This window comes from Nansenia antarctica (assembly GCF_963989245.1).
Source record: "Nansenia antarctica genome assembly, chromosome: 4".
Lineage (NCBI taxonomy): Eukaryota > Metazoa > Chordata > Actinopteri > Argentiniformes > Microstomatidae > Nansenia > Nansenia antarctica.
The window spans coordinates 17,184,494-17,210,479 of NC_137689.1; the positions used below are offsets into that span (position 1 = coordinate 17,184,494).

Consider the following 25,986-nt stretch of genomic DNA (forward strand, 5'->3'; position numbering starts at 1 on the left):
ATTACAGGGACATTCCCCCTGGAATGTCACTGAGGGCTAAGTGCCTTACCCAAGGGCACACTAGTAGTGGTGTGGCTTCATGCGGGATTTGAACTGACAACCTTCCGATCACAAGTCCAACTCACTATCCACTAGACCACGACTACCCCTATAGATGATTCACTTACTTTAGACAAATGTACTCGCATTGGATAAAAGTGTCTGCTAAATGTCAAAAATGTGAATGTACATACTCTAGTCATATTGTTGGTCTTTAATTTCTCTTATACAACAGTTAGTTCCGACCAAGTAATTTGATTGGACAAGAGGCATTCCATGAGTTACGATATACAGTATAACAGCACTGGGACTTTTAACTATATGTATCACTCCGCCGCACACGTGTTCTACTAAATTACCGTTAATTAGACTACATTAACGGTCATATAGCCTACAACAGAAACAGAGGATGGATATATTTCCAAATATAACATTTGACTTAAATTATGAATCAGAAGGAGAGGACGAAGGTACTTCAGTGCAAACCCCCAGGTGTGCTGATATGATACCGGCCGACCTGGACAAATTGGAGAAGAGTAAAAATGAAATTAACACCGTAAGGCAAACGACATGGGCCTTGAACTGCCTCCAGACTTGGCTAAGCCTTAAACATATAGACATCAACATTCAAGGCAGAGCTAAATACAGTCCTGAGGCAGTTTTTTGCCACATAATTACAGAGGACCACATAATCAAACTCAAAGTTTAGTAAGTGAAAACAGGAGTCCGATGTCAGATTTCTTCAGATTTCTTAAATTCCAAACCAATGTCTTTGACAGGACGAAAGAAATTAGTCTCAATAAAGGACCTCAACACAATCAATCAATGTACAGTACCAGTGCCTCTACTAGCTACACATTGACCTGTAATGGTCCTTCAAATAGTTAAACCTCTCACTGCCTTTATATGTGTCCACACATGCTACAATTAAGCAGCTATCTGTTAGCTTAGTAGACAACAAGTTCGGGAAAAGCTGTCTTGCAGGGACATTGATAAGGCACTTTTTTTGAGACAATTGAGCCTTATTTTAGGATATAATGAATATATTTTTAGATATGACACTGACGAAATTGTTCATGGGGAGACCTGCATAGCATGTGAAAGTATCTTATATGGCATAGTCTATATACACTCTTCATTTGATAATAACCAATTAACTGTCAACATCGATGACAGTTGTATGGTTATAGTGCGTAGGCCATCAGTGGGTGGAGTGGGAGGGGCGTGGTCGCGATTGTCCATTATGATGTCATATAGATGTTGTGACGCAATGTTGAGCCTGAAGCAAACTGCAACTGGGAAAAAAATCAGTCGGTGATTGATTTGCAAACACATCGGTCGTATCTTCTGTCTGTACATGCCTAATCGTGGACGAAAATACAAACCATAAGATGCTGCGGAGACGAAAGCTCAAAGTAAGTTTGGAACGGTTTCTCTGTCTTATTTGAGTCCTTCTTCTGCCACTAGAGGGCGGTATTGTTGTTTTCTCTTAGTTTCCTAGGCTAGGCCATCTAGTGGTGTTTCTTGAAAACTATCGGTTTTTTACAGTGTCAATGTTCTTGCCACATCGTTAGATATCTTTAGTTTCTAACCCTTTGAGCGACACTACCTGGAAGTTCAATTATTATCTATTATTGTTATAATGTTTATCTTTAAGTTATACAGTTTGGTGGCATGTACGATAGCACATTGTAACGATAGCACATTGTAATGCATTCAGTCTAGTCTTATTTATACAGGATGCACTGATTAGCATGAATGCGATGTTCTAATCTATGTAATACCTATCTGATTAGTTAATATTAGGTCTTACATTTAATTATTTTGGAAAATAAATTATAGTTTTGACCATAACTTCCTACAAAAAAGCGAATTAGTTTGTGTTTATTAGTTAGTTTGTGTTCATTTCAGTTTCACACTTCTTTACATGAAATCCTGTTCATTTACAACAATCGTCTGTTCCTTGGAGGATGTGATGCAAGGGAGAGTTTAGCTGACTGTGAAAATCAGATCATAATTGTTTTCATTTTTTCATTTTGGCGTGGTCTTTTTTTCCTTTGTTATTATGGGACAAGTTAAAACTTTGAGTTATACGAATGTCAGGGATGAAATGCAATACAACTGGGTAAATTGGTAGCTCATAATCTCCTCTCTATCCTAACAACCCTGATTGGTTGTTGGTTTATTCTACATCAGGCTGGGACCCTCACAGCTCCCCAGACGCCCGAGCTTGCCTGTCCCCAGAAGCCTGGACAGTGGCTTACAGCTCAGGCGGTCCCACTGCACCCCAAGAACGATAACCCCCCGAAGGTAGGATTTGTCTTAGAGAAAGCTGGATTGGTAGGCTAGAAAATTAGACATACCATGTTTGTAAGGTATTGAATTTTCCCCATCCATTCTGATCGGTTCTGTGGCTATAGACAACGTTATGATTTGGTGTCAGCCATTGACTTGTTATAGAATTGATTGACTTCCATAGACCTCTCAAGTCCAGCCCACTTTCATGTGATGATCATGTGTTGTCTCAGGGCCGGGTTCCGACGCCTCCGTGTGGCCTCCCACCTCTGCGTGGCCTCCATGTCTGCCGCAAGGCAAGGCCCAAGGCAGCCAGAGGTAGTCGGACCAGGCACATTAGTGGACCAAGCACAGTAGTAAGTAAACCCCCAACCCTCCCCTATACACACACACACACACACACACACACACACACACACACACTCCTCCCACCCCCACTCTGCCATCGCCTGTTTTGTTGAGTAACACCATTGTTTCTCAGTAAGTGTATTTAACGACTCTGTAGTATTGTGTGGTTAGTGTATTCAGTAAAAGTGACTCTCCATCCCAGGACATTGCTTTATTGAAGGAGCCCTGGTCCTCTTCTGACGGTGGTTACCGTGAGTATGATTAGCCAAGATACCCAGTGTGACTTTCATTGATAGAATTCTCCCTATCTATCCCCTGGAAGAATCCACCAATCACAACTTGACTTTCCTCTCCCTGTAGGACGACTAGGAGTTCTGCCACCTATCAAAACACGGATTTCAGCCCCCAGAAAGGAGACTACATGTGGGTGTTTTGGTGACCCTAGTCGTACGCCAGATATGAGGCCATAGCGTTGTTGTTGCCATGGTTACATGCTTACAGGGTGGTGTGATATCTGATTGTGTATCTCTCTTTCAGCACCACTAGTCCAGCGGCTGACACCGGAGGGTGGGAAGAGTTCCGCTCCATCTCCGGTTCACCGCCTTACCCCAGAGGTGCTCAGAGATGCCACCTCTCTGGAGGCCAAGCCTGGTCCATTATCAGCGGTGGGCGTAAGGGAGGTGTTAACAATGGAGGAGCCCCTGATGTCTCACACGTGAGTCCTACTGTGAACCTCCTTATGTCCAGTAGGACAAAAACACAGTATCCTTGTACACACCAGTATTACTTGTCAATAATGTTCACCAGTGAAATATTGTGTTCATTTGTTTTCCAGTCAGCAGAGTCTAATCAGGCAGCTCCTGAAACAGACGGTAATTCAGTGATTCAACTTCTTCAAAATATCAAATTCTTGCAAAACTAGCCTTGCTTTCTACAGTATCATGAACCCAATTAGAAATGTTGTCACTTATACAGTTCCTGTCTCTCTCTCTGAGAAGGTGACCATAGATGACCTGCAGGGGTGGGAACTGGGGGTCATCACCTCGGTGGTCGTTGCCTGCGTTGACGTTGTCCTCCCCGCCATGGTCCTCTACACCATGTTCGAACAGGACCGCGACGACGGACAACATGGCCGACCACTGTTTGTTCCCTCTGAGTCAAGTCACTCAGGCTTGAGAATGATTCTGAGCAGGATAGTGGATTACACCAGTGCTATCGAGGAGCAGCAGGAGGAGGAGACTCAGCCTCCCATCTCTTACCACATGTCGGCTGCTATACTGAGGAACCTGTACACTGATGTGGATGAGGAGGACGTGATCCCCAAGGTCTACCAGCTGCTCATGGACAGAATTGGCTTGGTGTTCTCTGCTAGACAGGGGAAGTCCAAGCCCATCGACTACATGGGAAAACTGTACCAGAGCTTGAATGAGCTGCTGTATAATTTCGCACAACAATTAGTCACGTATCTCACTTATAAAGAAATGGCCGTGCCCAACATCATCAGCCAGCACAAGAGGGCGGTGCTAGACGCCACTTGTGAGGCTTTGACCACCAGGGTGGGAGACCTTCTCCACGAGACTTGCAAGAACCCTGACATGCCCTGGGCTATTTTAATGAAAGGTACCACTACCTTCATGAGCTTATTACACAGTAACATATGTAACACTATGTATCAGTCTCCCTCAGACCTGAAATATGTTCCAGGTCAGAGAAAAATATATATCCTTCAGTTTACTGTTTTCACTTGATGAATTACATTAATTAATTACAATGTTACTGCATATGCATAAGGTCATCTTCATGTAAAAGTGTCAGTACCTAATTTTAGGGCATGCAATTATTAGTTTATATGTTTATATTAAGTCTGAGTGCTTGTCCCAAAGAGAATTCATGTTGTTGGCCAAATGTCATGTCAACTTTGTTTTGTTAGGATCGCGTTCAATGGCGGTCAAAGGTAGAGAAGAGGAGGACACCCGGTCTTTGATCAACACTTCCACCATGAGTGACGTGTGCCAGGACAAAGATAGTGAAGAGGAGGACACCCTGTCTTTGATCAACACTTCCACCATGAGTGACGTGTGCCAGGACAAAGATAGTGAAGAGGAGGACACCCTGTCTTTGATCAACACTTCCACCTTGAGTGACGTGTGCCAGGACAAAGATAGTGAAGAGGAGGACACCCTGTCTTTGTTCAACACTTCCACCATGAGTGACGTGTGCCAGGACAAAGATAATGAAGAGGAGGACACCCTGTCTTTGTTCAACACTTCCACCATGACAGAAGTCTACCAGGACAAAGATAGTGAAGAGGAGGACACCCTGTCTTTGTTCAACACTTCCACCATGACAGAAGTCTACCAGGACAAAGATAGTGAAGAGGAGGACACCCTGTCTTTGTTCAACACTTCCACCATGAGTGACGTGTGCCAGGACAAAGATAGTGAAGAGGAGGACACCCTGTCTTTGATCAACACTTCCACCATGACAGAAGTCTGCCAGGAGAAATATAGTGAAGAGGAGGACACCCTGTCTTTGTTCAACACTTCCACCATGAGTGACGTGTGCCAGGAGAAATATAGTGAAGAGGAGGACACCCTGTCTTTGATCAACACTTCCCCCATGACAGAAGTCTACCAGGAGAAAGATAGTGAAGAGAAGGACACCCTGTCTTTGATCAACACTTCCACCATGAGTGACGTGTGCCAGGACAAAGATAGTGAAAAGGAGGACACCCTGTCTTTGACCAACTCTTCCACCATCTGCCAGGACAAAGACAGTGAAGAGGAGGACACCCTGTGTTTGACCAGGTCTTCCTCCATGAGTGACGTCTGCCAGGACAAATATTATGGTGACGAGGAGGACAGCGGTGAGGAAGCCTATGACGACGACAGTGACATGAATGAAGAGTATGCTTGGAGTGACCGCCAAGAGTGTGCTTGGAATGACATCGCCGTCGGTATGGAGGACTTTAGCTTTGAAACAGGGTCCTCTGAGACGTCCCAGAGGAGCCTGAGTCTGACCTCCAGCCTGGAGGGTGAATGTCACCTCAGAAGGAGCTCTGTAAAACTGGCGTGCCAGTTGGTAGGTGGTACTACCTCCTCACAGGTAAGAAGAGAATAGATAGATATGGATGATTATAATAATAATAGTAATAATAATACATTAGACTTTTCTAGACACTCAAAGACGTTTTACAAACTGAAAAGATCGAGTAGTAATAATAAAAAGAAACAAAAAATAAATAAAAGAAAGTATAGGGGCCTAATTAAGGTAGTGCTGGGGACCCATGGGAAGGGGAGGGGGGAGGGTTAACTGGTGAAGGCGAGCTTGACGAGGTGGGTTTTGAGGGCCTGTTTAAATGTTGGGAGGGTGTTGGCCTGTCTGATGTGGCTGGGGAGGGCGTTCCAGAGGGACAAGGCTGCGGCTGACAAGGCCCGATCACCCCAGGTCCGCAGTTTGGTACTGGTGGTCTTGAGGGTGGTTTGGTCGCCAGACCTGAGACAACGGGGGGGGGGTGTGGAGGGGGACGAGGTCGGCAAGGTAGGAGGGGACCAGATTGTTGATCTGGCTTTGTAAGTGTATGGCAGTCTAACTTTATAGAATGCAATACACGTAACTGTATATATATATTGCTACATATTATATATTTGAGTCAATATAACATACATATTGATGCATACATTGATAATAATAGAATAGAATAGCTAGCTTGCTAGTTCTTTGACACTATTTACTTAAAAAACGCAGACATTTTAACCTGCTTGTCAGATGTTTGGTGTCTACGACGTCCGTAATAATTCCTCTTTCTTGGGGAGGCGGGGGGTTCCGTTGGGGGGGCAATGTGTTCACAGTTGCCCCCCCAACGGAATGTGTACACAGTTGAATACTTTACTGTGTACACATTGTGGAAATGTGTCTGGCCTCATTATGGCACAGCATGTGATTGTGATGCACTGCCTGTCTGCCTCATATCTGTATCTCTCTGAATATAATCCTGCAGTGCCCACAGAAGAATGGGATGGACAACTCTGTGAAAGAGGAGAAAGGAAAGGGAGAAAGAAATCCAGAAAAGAGAACAAAGAAAAACAAGGTAAAGTGCATACTTTTTATTTTTTATAATAATAATAAAAGGAGGATGAAGTCACATCTGGGTTAAAGCACTTGATCGGGGGAGCTTGTCTTACAGCAGAATATACAGTACTGTATGTAGCCTACTGTAGGCTGTAGGACAAATATCACCCCCCCGCACCAACCTATGGACCTTTGGGGACAGAGCCTTCAGCGTGGCTGCACCTACCCTCTGGAACTCTCTCCCCATAGTGATCCGCAACGCCCCCACCCTGGACTCCTTCAAATCAGCACTTAAAACCAATCTGTTCACCAAGGCCTCACTGTTCCTGTTTTGTTTTGTTTGTTTCTGTTTTGACCATTTCCTCTAGAATTGTAAAGCGTCCTTGGGTTTTATGAAAGGCACTATACAAATCCAAGTTATTATTATTATTATTATCATCACCTTTCTTTGTTTTATTCACAGAAACCACACAACAATATTCCAGTCCCCCCTGGCCCTGATGGTAAGATACCCGTTTACAGTATCAGTAGAAATGTCAATCCCTATGATCTTTCCTGCCACGTTCTCCATATCACACACAATGCTAGCATTATGGGATGGAGAAGCGGATACATGACGTCACATCCTGTTGTCTGTAATCTCTGCAGACACGGAGGCTGCTGATACAGCCAACAGCACCAAGGAGAAGCCCAAGAGAGCCCTCCTGAAGCGCGTCGCCTTGGCCTTCTCCAGGTTCTTCTGCCTCCCTTACAACACTGATGCCACTGACTGATGACCTTACTACAGGGTATCCGCGGTGTCTTGAAAAGTATTAAAAGTTGGGTTAGGGTTATCCGAAGTGATCAATTCTCTTCATCGATATCAATTTTTTTTCACAACTTTGCATGCTATACGATGCCACCCTTTTTTCCCCGAGACGGTAAACACGGCCTAAGTCACATCCAGTTTTCTCCAACTGGAGAATGTGTCATGTCCGGTTTCAATGCCGAATTTCCATACCATTGGTCGGCCAACCCAAAAAAAATCCCCAAAAAAGAAATCTGATACATGAGAAAGGTCAAAGGTCAAAGATGGTGCCAAAATATCTCCAAATGGCCTAAACATATAGGTGTCCGCCTAAACATACCTGTACTAAAACAGGTACAAAGTTGCATTTGCTCACATTACTAGCATCGACTTTGGCACAAGTACTAATAAGACCCTGGAGTACTGATTCCTAGATGATTTGGGCTTCGTTATCAGGTTTCCAAGGTGATATTCACTGTAAAAGCTGTTGTTTTTTTAGGCGGAGACTGAATTTGAGATGTTTTCTAATGTTCTAGCTCTATTTGCTCTGACACAGTAGCAAAACAAAATGTGCAATAACACTATGTGCAATATGACAACCCTAGTCGTTTTATCTGTACAGTATAGTATAGTGTACATAGCCTTTATTTATGTAAACCAGCTCCTTTCCCTTCTTTTTTTGTTTTTGTTTTTTTTCCTTCCTAGCACCAGGGGAGCCACCCCTCCCAAATTTCGTTGTTTGGTACCTGTACTATATCAATGACAATAAAGACCATTCATTCATTCACAGTAACATATATTTTGATTCTGACTTCACTTCTACAGCCACCCCACAGGTGTTAGCTTTCATTTAATAACAATATCATTATGAAGGCCCTTGTGATTGTGGAGATATTCTATATTCACTGTGGGCATGTCATTTCGAGCAGAAAACCAGAAAAATTAGGTGGATAAGATCTGGTTAACTTACCATAAAAGTCTCTATATTGTGAACAACAAGAACTACAATGCAATAAATCTGTCATTCTTCCCTGCACTGCTTTCACTGACAACCAGCTGTAGGTTAAAGCTTGAAAGTCAAAGCAGGCTTTGGTGATCAATGTGTAAACTATTTTATTGATAGAATGTATCCAGTATCCACCCTCTCCATGAGTAAAGAGTCTTTCAATCAGGTGGTACAAAACAAAAACAGGGTATTTATTGAATCAATACAGCATTGTATCCAATTTTCATTTTGCAAAACATAATCAATGTATTTGTGTCAGTATGTGACAACTCAGCTCAAGAAAAATGACTCAAAACATAATACCCCTGGGCCTTTACATTTTGAATTATGGAAATAAAAAACAAATGATATATAAAATCATATTTCTTGACATCAAAAGAACATTTTCAAGCATTGTGGCATATTAGCTGTGCCATAGAACACATGAGTTGTACAAAGCACACTACATAATATACAAACACATGATGTACTTAGATGTCGCATACAGCTCTCTATATGATCTACCTCCATGGGTTCAAATCACTTGACATTTACAGTTATAACTAAACCCAATAGGGAAGACATGAATTGACAGCAGATTGCTGATGTAAGGGCTACGGTCTTCAGACTAACATTGACACAGCGATTGATACACCATGAAAACATTGGGATTGGTTCTTCTGCTGAAAACCTAGATCATTGAACCACAGCCAGACATTCTTGGAGCGCCCATCCAATTGGATGGGTATGCCCGTCTGTCAGAGTCCACTCAGATCTGCCTGCAAGTGAGGGGGGGGGGTGTGTGTGGCTTGAGAGGTGATGGTGGAAGGGGTTTCAGAGGGGCTTGGGCAGGGCAGACACCTCCTCCAGACACTCATCATAAGCCTCCTTGTAATCCTCATGGGACTTGATCAGGATGACGCAGGTGGGCCTCTTGGAGCCAGCTGACGAGCCAAGATCCTGAGGGAGAAGAAAGGAGTTTTAGGCCACCTGATCAGTAATCAACATAACAAACCTATTAATCTCTTAAAGAACTCAGAGTTTGTAAAATGTTCAAGCAATGGGTGCATAGTCATTCATAAGCATCAAGGAGACTCACCACTTTAGAGGGGATGTAGGCATATGGCATACTCCTATCCTCACACATGATGGGTAGATGACAGTACACCTCGATGGGAAGAGTATCTCCAGCCATCACTACAATGCTGAAAAGCGAAGGAAAAAAGTGTGTGAGACAAGAGTCTGTATGCTTGCAAACACACACACACACACACACACACACACACACACACACACACACACACACACACACGCGCACACACACACACACACACACACACACACACACAGCATTGCCAGCCAACCAGCCATCCATCCATAATAAACTCACCCGGTCTCTCCTTTGTTGATGAACTTCTGGACTTCTTTCACTCCACGTCGTATTTGTTTTAGTTTGGCGGCTGAAAAGGGACAGAGTTGTAAATTAGCATAGTAACTGAGAGAATAAGCGTAGCCAAATCACACATGGCCAAAACTTTTCTGCGAGCCAAAGCCATGTGCTGCTAATAACACTGGCAAGCAAGCTTGCAATTCTAGCAATACAGCAGACATGACCTAAAACAAAAATATTCAATAAACGTTATTTGAACAATAATGAAGGTTATAGTTATTAGCTGACGTTAACTTACCCTTTTTGACTACTTTGTAGAGCTTCTTGCTCAGTTTACGAGAGGCTAGCGGCTGGGCGATTGGGTTGACGTTTGCGATCAACTCTTGATACGACTTCCCATTCTCAACACCTGCAGCCTCCTCCTCGACACCTTTTTCCTTCTTTACCTTTGTCATATTTAATGATATTAGCAGGCGCAGATCGATTTAAAAAAATGTTTTAGTGTGCTTGATAGGCAGTAACCAGCAGCGTGATCACTCCCGGAAAAAGTAACACACGTGTTAGCGCTGCAAGAGTAGTGACGCGCATCCGGCAAACGGTGCATTGACCATTTGACTCCCTCTGTGTTCTAGAGCAGCGCAAACAGGTTCCATGTTCTAGATACATGTCATCATCAGGAAATCTAAACTGTTAACTGCATGAAATATGCGTCAGAAAGACAGGCAATGGTGGAGGTGGACAGGGCAGGAAGTGTCTGGTCAGCTCAGCTTTCTCAAGAGAACTGGACTGATAGGGAGACTTTTTTGACGAGTTGGACAGTGTAGGAATTGGATAAATCCAGAAGATGGCAGTAGTGCAACGTTAAGGATGCAAGCTGCCGTTAAATCCAACAGAAGCAGAAAACTAAAGGGGTCATGTTTTAAGGGTTAAGGTCCAGAGACTCGTAGACAGCGATTGGCCAAGGCCAAGGGTACGCCTAGGGGGTGGACAGACTGACACGGAGGTGACCATGGCATTGATATGTAACATAGTTCCAGAATCATGACCACGACATAAGCCTGATGATAGCCTGCCAGCCCACTTTTCGAAAGGCTGTACGGTTGGAGGCGTTACTGCCGATTGCAGAGACCAGCCTCGGCGTCAGGGACAGTCTAGATAAACACCAGGTGAGCACAGCACCGCCAGACATCTGCACAGCACAATGCAGAGCCAACAGGCAATGCTCAATGTACCAGTGAGAACAGAACCTGGGTAGTAGCTGTTATGTGACTGATCACTGCAAACGTAGATATGAGCTTAGGGACATTAGATATAGAGAGACATGGGTACTTTATTGATCCCAGAGGAGGAGAAAAAAAGTTGTTTTGTGGTCAGCTCAGACCACAAAACAACAACAAAATAAAGTGACTATTGAATAGTAGACTAAAATAAAATACAAAATAAAATGCTAAATGAAATAAAGATAAACTTAATAGACATCTGAAAACATTACATACAGTAGGAGTTGACTCTGATCACCTGTGTGTGTTGTGTGTGTGTGTGTGTGTGTGTGTGTGTGTGTGTGTGTGTGTGTGTGTGTGTGTGTGCGTATAGGAAGTTGTTGATGCTGCTTGGTGGGTAGAAGATGTGGGCTCAGTGAAGAAGCTTTCACATTAGAGAAGTGTCTGATTGGTTTATGATTGGAGTGTGCTACTACTATGTTTCTGTGTGAACTCTTTCAGAGGGAGAGGGTTGAGGAGCTCCTGGAAGACAAGAGCTTGGCCACTCTGCACAGGAGGAAATGATGGTTACCGTGGCGATAGCCGATCATTAAAGGAGACTCACTGTACCGAAGCCTGCGCCCCCATCTCTCTCTCGACACTTCTAGTTAACCCAGTCCTGGTATTATAACAATTTATGACGTTGTGATGAAATGTAAAAAATAATAATTCTACCGGCGTCCCGGCGACAAGAAATGCGAAGGCCCCCTTGAGCTCTTGGGCCCTGTAGGCCCGTATGTCTTTGCCCCTTTAGTAAAAGTGGTATAACGTCCAGGCATTCCCCAAAATTATCTCCAGGAGTCACTCTTAAATTGAATATAATTGAATTTATTGTAAGACATATAACTTATTGTAATTTATTTTAACAATGTAATATTTACTACTGAACAGTGTGACACAGTGTGTGTGCGTGCATGTGTGTGTGCAAATTGCAGGCCTCCCAAAGAAAAAAAAGCAGCTTGCAAGATATTCTGTCAGCTGTTGTGGGAAGCTTAGCTGTGTGGTGAAGACGGTGCTATTTGTATGACTGTACCGACTATTTCTACAGACTATATCTGTATGACCTTTGTAGATTTTGGGTTCTTTGTCATTGTAATGCTTTACTGTGTACCCAAATAGACTTTAAGTGTGTGTGTGTGTGTGTGTGTTTTGCAGTAGCTCGGTGTTATAGTTAAACTAAATTCAGATCCTAGCAGTGAATGTTTTTGTTGCCATTTGGCAGTGTAGTGAGCTACTGCACTACTTATCCACCCCCCCCCCCCCAAAAAAAAAGAAAATAAATTGCAGTTTCACTATTATTCCAGCCCTTGAACTTCAAATGTCCCAACTATTTATATGTAGTATGTATATGTATATTATGCTGCTTCTTGTCTCCCCACATTGCTCCACCTTACCCGTTTTTATCTTTCAGTTATTTCAGTTGTACAGACGAGTCATCTTTCAGTAACTAACGACTGTTGAAGTCGTTTTGATGTGGTAAACTACTTTTAAAGAAGCCTTAGTTTAACTAACTATATTTCTCTCAAGGGTAGTTTTAGTGTTGTTCAACATCTTTCCTTGTAAAGTAATTGGTAATTTAGTTAAACACATTTTGTGTGTGTGTGTGTTTATGGAGTGGAAAGTCGTATGTGGAAAATAAATAGGCAGACATCAATTTCAATGAACAGCTTTTACAGTATATACAAATAGAAAATGACATAGTAAAGTGCAAAAGTCATCCAATTATATTCAATTATATTATAAGAGGTTCATATTACAGTAAGAAACAGTGTGAGTGAATTACATAAACCTATTAAGGAAACATCTTTGTTAATGGGCATAATTAGTCTCACATGTCAACAATTTGTTTTATACATACAGGTGTCAATATTATGGCATTTTTGGTCTGTTTCCAGATCTGGAATCAGCTTATTAGTGTCCCATACACCTTGAGAAACGTCTCCCACTCTTATAATCTTGACAACATGCTCTTTCCCTTTGCCATCCTTTCTTACATCTTTACACAACGTCTTTGCACGAGTCCTAAGCAGGTTTAACCAAAACTTGAACTTAAGTCCTAACGCAGTCCTATTGCACTTACCAAGTCCAATGCAAATCTCTCTGCTCTCAACATCTCAAGTCCACCACTCAGATGGAGTCCTGCATGGACTGTATGCCTTCGGTGTCCCCAGAACATTTCTTCCCACCTCTTATTACAATATCACATGCGACACAAGCAAATACGGAATCACAAAACAAGTGTAATGCTAGAAAGGATTTTTAAGTGTTTCCTATTTGTTAACAGAGTTTTGAATGGCATTCCTCCAGAATTCCAGCCGCAGTGCTTTATCTTTGTCATATCTCTGGAGTCTAGGAGTTGAGTTTCCACGTCAGTTCATGGATGTGCAGACAGAGACAGGGGGAGAAGAGAAGGTGAGGAAAATGTGTCTCCACTTTGCTGTCAGCCGTCCTCCTCCTTCTCTTTGTCTTTCAAACCCCAGCACCAACATGTCCCAAGGGAACCACAGCCTCAGCTTCAGACCGTCAGGGGCCGTGTCTCTTTAAGTCCCCTTCTTGGACTCCCATTCCTGAAAAGCAGGACATCAGCATAAGGGGAATGATGAACACATAACACTTAATGATTTGATTTATTTATTTTACAAATACATACAACACACGTGTAGTATGATATATCAGGCCTGTCTTACTGTATTACTGTAAAAGATACCTATTTTGCGAAGTAAAGGTTGTTGTCAAAGAACGTCTGTGATCTGTGGTTTTAATAATGAACATTGATCATTGTCATGTTCAGATACATGTTAGTTGGACCTTTGGTTCTTGGTGACAACTACAGTATTGTACCTTGGCTTTCTGCATGACGTTCCCCCTGGCGGATGCGTACATGGAGGGGGGCCGCTTCCGCATCTCAGCAGCACAGTTCACTGGCAAGGACGTCTCGCTGTAGACATTCTCAACCTTAATGCTCTGCACCTGGACGCACGAGAGAAGAGACATCGTGAATATCCTTTACTAGGTTAAGACTGTTTTACATGCCCTGTACTCAGGGGAGGCTGGTGGGGGTAGAAATCGGAGGACGGGACATTTTAATGCATGAAATGGAATGAAGAATGGTATCAACCGTGTGTTCTCCCTTTCAGTGGATATTCTACACTAAACAACATGGTCTGTAGTATTTTACTATGTCATGAATACATTGTATACGATCATTAATACATTGAACATAGGGACAGGTACCTTGCTGGTGGGCTTGCTGGGGGGCTTAGTGGGAGGTTTGCTGTCTGTGGGTGGTCCTATCACTCCTCCGGTCAGCGACTTCTTCAGGTTCTCCTTCACCTGGGTCAGACGGAGCTCCAGATCCACACGCTCGCCCTCCTTCCCCCTGCAGCTCTCCTCCAGCTGGGCCAGACGCTTCTCCAGACCTGCCTGCTGCTTACCTGCTGCTGGGAAGGGCCACAGTCACACACACATGACATGAGGCTCCAAGGAATGAACTGTGATACTGTTGCAAAGCAGTAGGTGGCGCCGATAAACCATGCCATAAACACATTGGCTTGTTTCATGAGCAACATTTCAAACAAGGAGCAGACTTGTTGAACCATTACAAAAAAAAAAAAAAGTCAATCAAATGTCATGTGAACATTCATAAAGTGTCATGTAATAAAACGCATACCTTTGGTATGTGCGTGTGTGTATGCGTATGTGTGTGTGTACTGTATGTGTGTGTGTGTGTGTGTGTGAGAGAAAAACAAGGCCCATAAATGAGTTGTGTTGTGTTTTGTGTGAAGAACTCTTACCTGCAGCATTCTTCAGCTCCTCCTTCACCTCACGTCTCTCCTTGCGTAGTGACAGCAGGGCGTTCTTGATGAGCTCTCTCTCCTTCTCCAGCTCCTCCTTCTCCTTTAGGTACCTCCGTGCATCCTCCTCGGCTCTGGTCTTACCATACTTCGCATACTGATTCGCATCTAACACACAACAACAGCAACAACAACATCAACAACATCAACAACATTAACAAGAGGAGAGCACATTCAGAGTTAAAAAATACTCATTTCATTTCATACTCTAAACCAGTGGTTCCCAACCTTTTTTGTCTTGTGTACCCCTTGAGCTGTTTTGCCATGCCAGAAGTACCCCCTCACTCATGCGTGTTGATTATTTCCAAACAATTTCAATTAAACACTAACTTGCAAATATAACATTTATTATACAACAGTTAGTTCCGACCAAATCATTTGATTGGACAAGAGGCATTCCATGAGTGCCGATATACAGTATAACTGTCACGCCCTCTACCTCTAGGTAGTGGGCAGTGCCTCCCTCTCTCTCTCGCTCTCCCTCTAATTGGCAGGAGTGGCTTCGGGTGTGCGTTTGTCCGGCTGTTCACAATTACCTAATCGTTAGCCCTGCATAAAGACCCGTTCCAGCCTTCACTTCACTGCCAGATCATAGCTTCAGTTCCACTTCTGTTCAGCCTGACTCCTGTTACCTGCCCTCCTGCCTACCTGCCCTCCTGCCTGCCTGCCCTCCTGCCTACCTGCCCTCCTGCCTACCTGCCCTCCTGCCTGCCTGCCCTCCTGCCTACCTGCCCTCCTGCCTACCTGCCCTCCTGCCTGCCTGCCCTCCTGCCTGCCTGCCCTCCTGCCTACCTGCCTACCTGCCCTCCTGCCTTCCTGCCTGCCTGCCCTCCTGCCTACCTGCCTACCTGCCCTCCTGCCTACCTGCCCTCCTGCCTGCCTGCCCTCCTGCCTACCTGCCCTCCTGCCTACCTGCCCTCCTGCCTACCTGCCCTCCTGCCTGCCTGCCCTCCTGCCTGCCTGCCCTCCTGCCTACCTGCCTACCTGCCCTCCTGCCTTCCTGCCTGCCTGCCCTCCTGCCTACCTGCCTACCTGCCCTCCTGCCTACCTGCCCTCCTGCCTGCCTGCCCTCCTGCCTTCCTGCCTGCCTGCCCTCCTGCCTACCTGCCCTCCTGCCTGCCTGCCCTCCTGCCTGCCTGCCCTCCTGCCTACCTGCCCGCCTGCCCTCCTCGTTTTAGCCATCTGTCCATCTTTGCGGTATACTGACAGGCCTAGCTGACTTGCGCGCGAAAATGATCGTGAACATGATTTAAATGTGACGTGACTACCACTTGTGTTACAGTCATCACCTGTCGGGGAGGAACTTAAGTTGCAGCGTACCATTTTAACAACAGGTTTATGAAATGACTTGTATATGTATTTATTTTTTGGGAAGGGGAAATACATTATAATTCCAAATCTTTCCACGTACACCCTGCAATCCCCTCACGTACCCCTAGGGGTCCGCGTACCCCCGGTTGGGAACCACTGCTCTAAACAACTATGCCATTTCTGTCTTAACACAGTGGAGGCTGGTGGAGGTAGAAATTGGAGGAGGGGCGCTTTGTGATTGCATGGCACGGAATGAGGAACGGTAGCAAACCCATGCGTATGAAACCATTCCATGCATTACACTGAGACCGTCTTCTGATTTCTACCTCCACCAGACTCCCCTGGTCTAACATTACGATGACCTATTAAGGCAGCCGTGGCTCAGCCACTGGGGACTGGTTTGTCTTGCTTTGGTGTTGGATGGCGGCTGTGCAGACCTACCCCCTGGAGACTTATTGGAGCCGTGTCTCTGGACGCTGACCTGGCGCTCCACCTTCTGTGTGTCTCTGCTGGAGAAGGAAGAGTGGCGTTTCACCTGAGGACCTGCTCTGGGCTCTGGCTCCTCCTGCTGCTGGGGAGGAGAGAGGAGGGAGGGAGGCAGGGAGGCAGGGGTGGGAAGGGGGAGGGAGGGTTAAACATTGTTATACAGGGCAGGGAGAAGAAGAAATACAGCAAAGGGAAGAACAACAGATGAGACGTGTCTCACAGATAATGTGCGTGGAAGTGTTGCAAGATTTCTTGGAATTTGCGTCTGAGAATCGAGACCTCAAGTTGCTAAACAAGCTACCCTCTTAAAGTGGAACAAACAGTCAGAGTCTTTAACTGTAAATTGAGAAACACACAACTAATACACACTACCACAGTAAAGTCATGAAAGCTAAAGTTTTCCTTTCTTCTGTTTGAGTTTGAGAAAAGCGCTTTTAAATCAAATCAAAGCTATTATTATTATTATTATCATTATTATTATTACATTTGTATTCATGTTGGGTGGTAGGAAAGACTTGACACAGCATGGCTGGATATTATTTTCATCTTCGATCTTTTCCCCCAATGAGACATTTCCCAGATGGGTTTCCCAAAAAGCGGACGGCTGTGTGAGTGATTTCTCTGCTGCTAACATACAGATCCAAACTGCTTTGGATCCAGCTCTGCACCAGAACTCATCCATGGAGCTCTCCCTAACCTCCCACATATGCTCAGAGGAAGCTCAGGGCTTTCAGCAGGCTTTCACACAGCACTCATATCAAACACACCCTGACTCCTACTCCCTGGTACTGTAGGGACATACTATGGGAGGAAGAAAACAAGAGATAATTCATCAACTGGATCCTTTAGGAGGCCTCCAGCTGCATTTCTGGGTGTGAGCACACACAACCCACATACACACACACACAGTCACTGAATTAAGAGTAAATTTAAACCACAGGATGCCTGGCTTTCTGTAAGAGATTACGGGTTGTTGCTGCTCGGTAAGTATCAACACAAGGCCTCATGCTGTTTGATTAACCAGTTTTTCTTGAAAGTGTGTTTCGTAATGATGCTGTGTCACAATATATGAGTGGACTAGTTAAAGCGTGTTTCCAGCTCCTTCTCCCTCCTTACCAACACGCTCTCATAGGGAACCTCGTCGTAGGTCCTGGAGTCTGTGGAGGCACTGCTGGAGGAAGTCGCCCACCTGAGAGACAGGAACAGGGAAGAGAGAGGAAGAGGCGTAAAAAACCCACCATCATTTCTGAATTCCAAACCTCCTCCTGATCTAATAGGATTGATAGATGTAATGCAATCTGGCAACAAAAATAGCTAATCGGAGAATGAGAACATGTTGCTAAGGCTGCATTTACACCGCAGGTCGTAATGCCTAGTTCCGATTTAGTGCCTATATCCGATTTTTTGGAACGCCTGCTTACACCTACTTATTCAAATGACCCATATCTGATACCTGTGCTTACACTGGTGACACTTGAAATGACCCCCATGCGTACATCGAATGAAACGAGAATGAGTGAAACTCACGTCAAACGTCATCAAAATGCGAAGACTGTCGTAGTTTCAATGACGTGCAAATCAGCATTGAGCGACCTTAGACTGCAGTCGAAATGACACATATCCGATTCGTATCTGATTGAGGCCGGCATGAGAATGAGGCCTGAATCGGATCTGAGAATATCAGATTCAATGTGTTTTTTTTACTGGTTACATGTACATGTTACATATCAGATCTGTGCCACATGTGAGTAAGAAATCAAGAAATCAAAATTGTGTCACTTCGACCTGGCGGTGTAAATGCAGCCTTACAATATCTATCCAGTCACCTCCAAATAGAGCAAGTGTTTTCCTTGATTTGGAATGGATGAACTTTTGGGTGTCAGACTCACAGGAAGGAGTGTCTGGCTGCGTCCTGGATGTTGGAGATGGTGTCCACGTCCACGTAGTCGTAGTGCAGGGCCTCTGGGCTTGTGGCACAGCCTGACTCTGCCAGCAGGACGCCCAGCCAACGACCCATCTCCTCAGAACAGCTAGCCTGGACACACACACACACACACACACACACACACCTTTTTAATTTCTCCTTCTCATGACGACTTTCATGTTCTATGTAAGAAGAGTTACAAAAACAGTTACATAAAGTTGATTGATTGATTGATAGATTGATTGATTGATTGATTGACCATCACATACTGGCGTAACCCTAGCCACGTACCTCTAAGGCCGCCACTTCGTTGCCCTCCTGCAGGATGCGGAAGGCGAAAGGGTGTTTGGGCCCCAACCCCGGGACCACCTCAGCCCCGTGGAGGGCCACAGCGCTGACATGGGTGCGCAGGTTGGACCTGTCTTTGTGCAGGTACAGAGTACCAGACCTCACACAGCACCACCTCTCCCTCCAGCACTGGGACACCAGCACGTTCAGGTAGCCTGAGGAGTGGAGAGGGAGTACTCTCAATACTCAATACGCTCACTGTAGGCTTTTACCACAAAGGAAATAGCTAGGTAATTGGCAGTAGTAGTAACAGGGAGAAAATGTAAGAAAGCATGAAACTGTGAATAGAACCACAGTAGTAGGTGACCTTGAATACCGGGGACTGTATGCACTGGAATTAATGTATATTCAGCAAACAGGGACATACATTTGATATTTTCATGTGCCTATTGATTGTAAAGCACTTTAAGCTGCGAAACCTGAATGAGAGGTGCTATGAAAATACAGTTTATCATCATCATCATCATCATCATCATCATCATCATCATCATCAAAAAAGGACATCAGTGCTCTGTCCTCACCACAGCGAGGGTTGTCATCGTGGTAGGAGGAGGAGAGGGTGTCTCCAGGGAGGGGAGGTTTCTTCTTCGAGAAGCTGATGATCCTGTTGATCTTTCGTCCCGCCGCTCTGCTCATGGACCCCGTCAGCTCCGAGAACGCCCCCCTCTTCCCCTTCCCTACAGACACACAAACACACCTGAATCAGCACCGCGAGCAAAGAGCAACAAAGACAGCTTCAAGGAAACTATGTTATTCATGAGGAAGTGTCTGTTTTTTGGTTAATGGATTTATTGTTTTTGTTTGAGTTGTGTGGAACTCTGAACTGGACACTGGCAGACACATTTAGTTCAGTGCTTCTGAAAATGTTGTTTTGAATTTTTTCAACGTTTTTGTTTTTAAGTGTCTTCCAGTCTGTTGACCAGGTGCAGCTCTCTGCTTTGTGGTCGTCCTATGATGTCATCAGTGTGGGACAATAGCAGGAAGAGCGCAGGAAGGAAGGATGTATCTGGTCCGGGCTTCCCTTCCTGTCTCTTTCATCTGCCTTTTTGTAAACCATACACATTTTGGCCCGGTTCTGACCCAAGAACACTGTCCTTCCCCCTCTTCCACTGCCCTACATACTGTTACATGTCTCTCTGCAGGAGTCAGTGACTCCTCACCGTTTCAATACACAACACAAACTCTCTGTATGTAAGGTTCAAATGTCTTTACATCTTAATGAATCCTGGATTAGTCTAGAATACACTTTCACAATGTAGAGTGAGTCCATCAGAGTGCAGATAAGTTAATATAAAGCGACAGTATGGACTGCTGAGTCCAGACAATGAGGGCAGTCTGGTAGACTACGGCATTATTGGATCATCACCTTGTTCACCATTCTCCTTGACGACACCAGACGACACAATGTCACCAGTGACGGCACTGTCGGAGTCGGAGGTGTGCTTGTCAGCTGACAGTAACTAGGAGAGAGAAAAGTAGATTAGTGGGGGAAACACACACACACACACACACACACACACACAAATACACACACATGGTGGCACACTGCCTGAAAAAACACCACCCGTCTCAGCATAATGCTGAAATGGGTCATGGGTTTCACAGTCTGACTTTCTAATTGCAAAGCTCTCTGTTTCTCAGACGTTCTGTCCTTATTGCTAAACCTTTTGGACTTTGTTTTCATCAGAGTCAGCAAGCACGACGACACCATGACCCCCACCTCCCATCCCCCCAGCCCCCTTATTGAGTGTTAACACTGTGTCAACAGAGCATCAATTAACTGATAACGATCAGACAGCCTGACAAGGGGGGGTTGTCTGTCTGTCTGTCTGTCTGTCTGTCGGTCCGTCTCCCAAGTCTGTCAGAACAGTGTTTTCCCTCCGTCTGGGTATTCCACCGTGCTAATGGCTGTGCTGATGCTGATGAACGTGGATGTGAAATATAGCTTATAAAAACACACTGACAGGGTCTGAGTCCGTTCTGAGTTAACCAGGAACAACATGGGCATTCAGCAGACACTGAGGCCTGGATAGTGTTGGGGTGTAGGGGACAGGTTCTGGGGAATGTTGGGTAGTTGGGGCTGGGGATTGTTGGGGTGGGGGGACAGGGGAGTGTTGGATTGGGGTATTGGGGCTTTGTAGGGGGGCGGTGGGGGGGGTGTCACTGAGACATAGACCCACCATCTCCAATTCTAGTTTTGTCTACAATTCCTAATGTCTAACTGTTTATAGGAGACAACGTGTTATAAAGCTGTTATTACAGTAATGACAGGGTTGGTACACCGGTATAAGTGTAACTGGATGTAAAGAGTTAAATTAGAACCACCTTGTCCAGCTCAATCTTCCTCTGGATCATAGGAGAGGAGGAGCCCTCCAGCCCTTCACTGCTGCTGGCCGCCTGACTACCAACCTCCCTGATCACCTGAACACAGGAGCACAAACAGAATTGAATTGATTTACCCCACATAGTCACTATAATAAAGGATACAATAGGATAGGATACAAACTCTGAAAAGGCCTGTGAGCAGCACCCTCAACCAATTAGGGAAAAAAGGGACATAAAGAAAGTTAGGAAGGGGGGAAGAAAGGTAGGGAGGGAGGGAGGAAGGAAGGAAGGAAGGGAGGGAGGGAGGGAGGCAGGAAAGAAAGAGAAGAGCCGTGCCGTACCTTGAGCCAGCGTTCGGCCTGCTCCTTGCTCTGCACGGCCAGGACTAAGGCCTCTCCCCCGGGCAGAGAGAACCGCAGCTCGTGCTTCTTCCTCCGCCCGTCTTTGGGCACGTAGATGACGTTACACAGGTTCAGGGGCAGCTCGATGTGAGGGTTGCTGTCCTTGATGCTCTTGTAGCACTGCAGAGGAGGACGAAACAAACTACTTCTATGATGGGTTCGCATGACATCAAATTAGAAATTCATTCATTCATTCGTTTCCGTGATTCTGTTCTACAAGAGACAAGGAGTGTCAGTCGCCCCCCACCTGTAACCTGTTGTCACGGACGACCGTCAGCTGCTTGGCCCATTGGCCGAAGCGTTTCTTGCGTAGCAGGAAGGCACAGATGTGACAGTCCTTCATGGGACCAACTTTGTTCTCCTCCGTCTGCCACCGCTGGGTCCTGTCCCTGTCTGCGTCTCTGTCTGCGTCTCTGTCTCTGACCCTGACTCTGCCATGGGACTTCCCCTCCTCATCCTCTTCATCGTACGACTCGTACGAGCTGCTCAGGGCATCTGAATCGTTGTCTGCAGAAAAGTTGGAATAGATCATGGATAACAGATATGAACATATAACAGATATGAACATATATCAGATATTAATAACACAAAGCTCCTCTTCCCCTTGCCTTATTATATAAAAAAAGGCCTTGTTGAAATACTAATAAGTCTTATTTCTTGTGTGTGTGGACCGTGCTCTCATATAATCCTCCTCAATCCTCCTCAACTCCTCAAATATAGAAATATATATGTAGCCGAGGACAAATGAATCTCCACAGTGTATGAAGTGCTACACAGATGCCAGACTCACAGGAGTTCTTGCGTGGGCCGTTGAGTCGTGTGATGGGGTAGTTGTTATCAGCATCTTCATAATAGGCGTCTTCAATGGAAGGACTGGAGCTGTCTGTCAGCAGAACAAAGAGCAGGAGAGAGGGGGGATTGTTAGCTATCTACAGAGATAGAGAGAGGAGAGAGAGAGAGAGAAAGAGAGAGAGAGAGAGAGAGAGAGAGACAGAAAGAGAGAGAGAGAGACAGAAAGAGAAAGAGAGAGTCTACTCACTGCGTGTGGTGATGTACTGGGGGACTGTGCCTGGGTCCAGGGGCACCGCCTCCTCATAGTAGTCCTCTGGAATGGGCGTGGCCGGCAGAGGAGGGGGCGTTACTGTGGGACTCTGAGGAGAAATCATAACACGGAACCACTCTTAATGTCAAATAAGAACAATTAGGAAATAATAATTGACTGAGTTATGGTGGTTTTTATTCCGTAGAAGAGTCTCTCTTACAGATTTTGATGGAGGTATTTTAGAGCCGTCCTCCTCCACAGGCTCCTTCAGCTCCTCAGGGGACTGGGAGTCTCTGAGCTCATGCAAGTCACAATCTGTTGAAACAGAACATCAAAGAGTCCCAATCGTATTAGTGATCTAAATTAAATGACAACAAATGGATTCAATTAAAGGGTTGTATATATCGGTATTTGAGCATGACTGGAATGCACCTTTGAAAACAATCCGATTGTGCCAATCATAGTTGCCAGATCTTGCAACCGCATAATGCTTAACCATATCAGGGATATGTTAAAACAGACACTGGTTTGGTATGACTGTAAACTCTATTCACTACCTAAATCACTATCTCCAGGGTTTGATATGATCGTGAACTCACCAAATTCCTCAAACAGGGATGCCACGAAGCTGGTGCCATTTCCATACAGAGACGTGTTCATGTAAATGAAGTCGGATCCGTTCACTGCGGCAGAGGGAAAAACAGGTCAGGGCTTGTGTTAACGATCAACACAACCTCATGTTGCCAACAGAGAAGAGGGCTTTCACCTATCACTCTCAGCACATCATAGACATAGGGCATTAATGAAACTAGCCATCCTACATTCAACAGCAGTACATTTGACTGAATGGGGAGGAGGAGGTTGAGCGCCTTGACTGCCTGGGTCTCACCTAACTTTGACCTGTTTCTGGTCACCCTCAGAGATGGAGGTCAAACCAGGAGAAATGCCCCCCACCCCCACCCTCTCTTTCTCTCCCCCCTCCCTCCCTCCTTTTCTTTCTCCCCCAACCTCCCTCCCTAAACCCCCCGCCCTCCCTCTCTCTCCCCCGTCCCTCCTTCATACTCTTTTCCCCCCAACATCCCTCCCTCCCTCCCTCCACCCCCACCTTCCTTGTCCCCTCCCCTCCCTCTCTCTCTCTTCCCCTCTCCCTCCTGCCTCCCCCCCCCCCCTCACCTGATGGTTGGAGCTGTCCCAGGAGGCTCCTGACTGTGGTCATCTTCTCGGCAGTGGCCGTGCTCACACTCTCATGTTCCAGCAGCTTCAGCAGGACGTTCAGCTCACTCACCAGGTGCTCCATCGCTACAGGCAACCACAACAACAGCAACATTATGGCTTATGTTTGTAAAGCTGATTACACAACAAATGTTTTGTAAGGTATTAACAAAAAAGGGACATTTTTTTCCATGGTTCAGAGCTGTTTAAATAGCCACTACTACCACTACTAACATTAGCCAACTTTGACTCTTGAACTTTGACTCTTGACAACATTCACAACCATTGATTTTGTGTTAAAAGTGTCTAAAGTGTCAGCAGAAGTTAGTAGTGGCTATTTGAACTCCTATTTGAACTCCTGCCGCGTGGACTCTACTTTCAGGGTAAGGACATGACAGTACATTCCAACCAACAATCAGACAATGAACATCTTGAGGTCTTCCTCATGACTTCCACACAGCCTACTATGGTCAAGGCTGACAACAACCATGGCGATGGTGGAATAGAGGCCTTCTGCCATGACAGTTAACACCAGACATCTGGATATTGGATCCGTGGCTGGAAGAGCAGAGCCAAAATAATAATTACACAACGTGAGGCCCTGAAGGCGTGGGCCTAATGCAATAAACAGGTGTGATAGAGTTTCATCTGCCTGTGTCAGAGACACGACCCACATTCAGCAGTGTGCAGGAAGAAGAGGTGGCCCATGTTAGGGAATATTATTATTTTAAAAAAAAAAAGTAATTTTTTCTGAGTGGGGCAGTCCCACTCATACTCCTCATCTCCATTGACAGATAAAGTGGAGAACCAGACAGGAAGGATGGGTGAGAGAGAGAGGAGGGATGACATGCAGGACATGTCCCCGGCCGGATTCGAACCGGGGACCCCGCGGCCACATGGTCGACGCCCAACCCGCTACGCCACCCAAGCGCCCCCGTGTTAGGGAATATTACACAAGAATGTTTTCCTCATCGGAACCTCAGCATCTCCATCTGGCATCGTGGGAGGGGTCTTCCCAGAACACACACACACACACACACACACACACACACACACACACACACACACACACATGCGTGCATGAACACTACCACCACCACCACCATCACCACTACTGAAAGCAGCAGATCAGAGCAGAGTAACATCTGTTGAGTAAGTAACCGTGGTGATCAGTTCTGGTTTTCCATGGATGAGAGGCTCCACATGGCTGTTATCTTATCACTACTGGGGGGGTGGGGGGGGCATGCCTGAGCTGATAGGAGATGAGACACTGGGATCTAGTACCAGGCACTGACCTAGAGTGTCACACACACACACACACACACACACACACACACACACACACACACACACACACACACACACACACACTGCGGGTAGGGAAAGCACAGACGCAGAAAGCCCTCACGGTGCAGATAGTGATCTCTCCAGACTAGCTACCTGTTTTCCCTCCAGGTCCACAGATGTGAGAGATGTGATGTTATTCCTGGTGGAGGGTAATCGCTCTAATATGGGACTGTTTCTCTAGCACGGGAGGTTGTTGTTCTATCTTTCCTCGTACCAGATCAAACAACCTGTCGGTTTCACTGTTTCCCCCCCCCCCCTCCCTCCCCCCCCCCTCCCCCCTCCCTCCCCCCCTCCCTCCCTCCCCCCCCCCCTCCCTCCCCCCCGCCTCCCTCCCCCCCCCCCTCCCTCCCACTAGACCTCCACGCTCTCTTAGACAAACAAACTCAACAGCTTCAAAGACCAAAGAGCCTGAAGTGCACGGTGAGCAGACCTCTTCATGTGGATTCAGACATAATTGTATGGTTCAGTTTGCGTCGTCATATTTTCCCTGAAATCCAGTCAGAAACTGTCGACTGGTTTACCTTTATGCATTACCAGCAGCTACACCACAACACCCACTGAC

The 25,986-nt window shown here is 45.6% G+C and overlaps 2 protein-coding genes across 2 annotated transcripts in view; both read right to left on the reverse strand.

Annotated features, from left to right (window-relative positions):
- Positions 1–8,735: 8,735 nt before the first annotated feature.
- On the reverse strand, positions 8,736–10,452 carry LOC308155657 (H/ACA ribonucleoprotein complex subunit 2-like protein). Its single transcript, XM_080529030.1, has 4 exons — positions 10,214–10,452; positions 9,916–9,985; positions 9,625–9,730; positions 8,736–9,485 (listed from the first exon to the last, which is right to left on the reverse strand). The coding sequence occupies exons 1-4, from the start codon at positions 10,368–10,370 to the stop codon at positions 9,360–9,362; spliced, it is 459 nt and encodes a 152-aa protein (XP_080385156.1). The 5' UTR covers positions 10,371–10,452; the 3' UTR covers positions 8,736–9,359.
- Positions 10,453–13,334: 2,882 nt separating this feature from the next.
- LOC308155126 (actin filament-associated protein 1-like 1) overlaps positions 13,335–25,986 on the reverse strand; it is a gene marked incomplete at its 5' end in the record, with an annotated part of 13,741 nt that continues 1,089 nt past the window's right edge. The window contains 18 exons of the mRNA XM_080528372.1: positions 13,335–13,741; positions 14,016–14,144; positions 14,409–14,608; positions 14,969–15,136; positions 16,781–16,910; positions 17,942–18,014; positions 18,715–18,860; positions 19,041–19,252; positions 19,619–19,774; positions 20,464–20,557; positions 21,423–21,518; positions 21,764–21,943; positions 22,071–22,330; positions 22,614–22,706; positions 22,863–22,974; positions 23,086–23,180; positions 23,465–23,548; positions 24,039–24,164. Coding sequence (XP_080384498.1) covers positions 13,715–13,741; positions 14,016–14,144; positions 14,409–14,608; positions 14,969–15,136; positions 16,781–16,910; positions 17,942–18,014; positions 18,715–18,860; positions 19,041–19,252; positions 19,619–19,774; positions 20,464–20,557; positions 21,423–21,518; positions 21,764–21,943; positions 22,071–22,330; positions 22,614–22,706; positions 22,863–22,974; positions 23,086–23,180; positions 23,465–23,548; positions 24,039–24,164 — 2,381 coding nt within the window. The 3' untranslated portion in view covers positions 13,335–13,714. The remainder of the gene's footprint in view (positions 13,742–14,015; positions 14,145–14,408; positions 14,609–14,968; positions 15,137–16,780; positions 16,911–17,941; positions 18,015–18,714; positions 18,861–19,040; positions 19,253–19,618; positions 19,775–20,463; positions 20,558–21,422; positions 21,519–21,763; positions 21,944–22,070; positions 22,331–22,613; positions 22,707–22,862; positions 22,975–23,085; positions 23,181–23,464; positions 23,549–24,038; positions 24,165–25,986) is intronic.

Excerpts from the sequence above, each read along its gene's own strand:
- LOC308155657 (XM_080529030.1), bottom strand. The coding sequence starts at position 10,370 with ATGACAAAGGTAAAGAAGGAAAAAGGTGTCGAGGAGGAGGCTGCAGGT. Across the intron at positions 9,731-9,915 it reads ATCAACAAAGGAGAGACCGG|CATTGTAGTGATGGCTGGAG; the intron begins GTGAGTTTATTA and ends TTCGCTTTTCAG. Across the intron at positions 9,486-9,624 it reads CCTACATCCCCTCTAAAGTG|GATCTTGGCTCGTCAGCTGG; the intron begins GTGAGTCTCCTT and ends CTTCTCCCTCAG.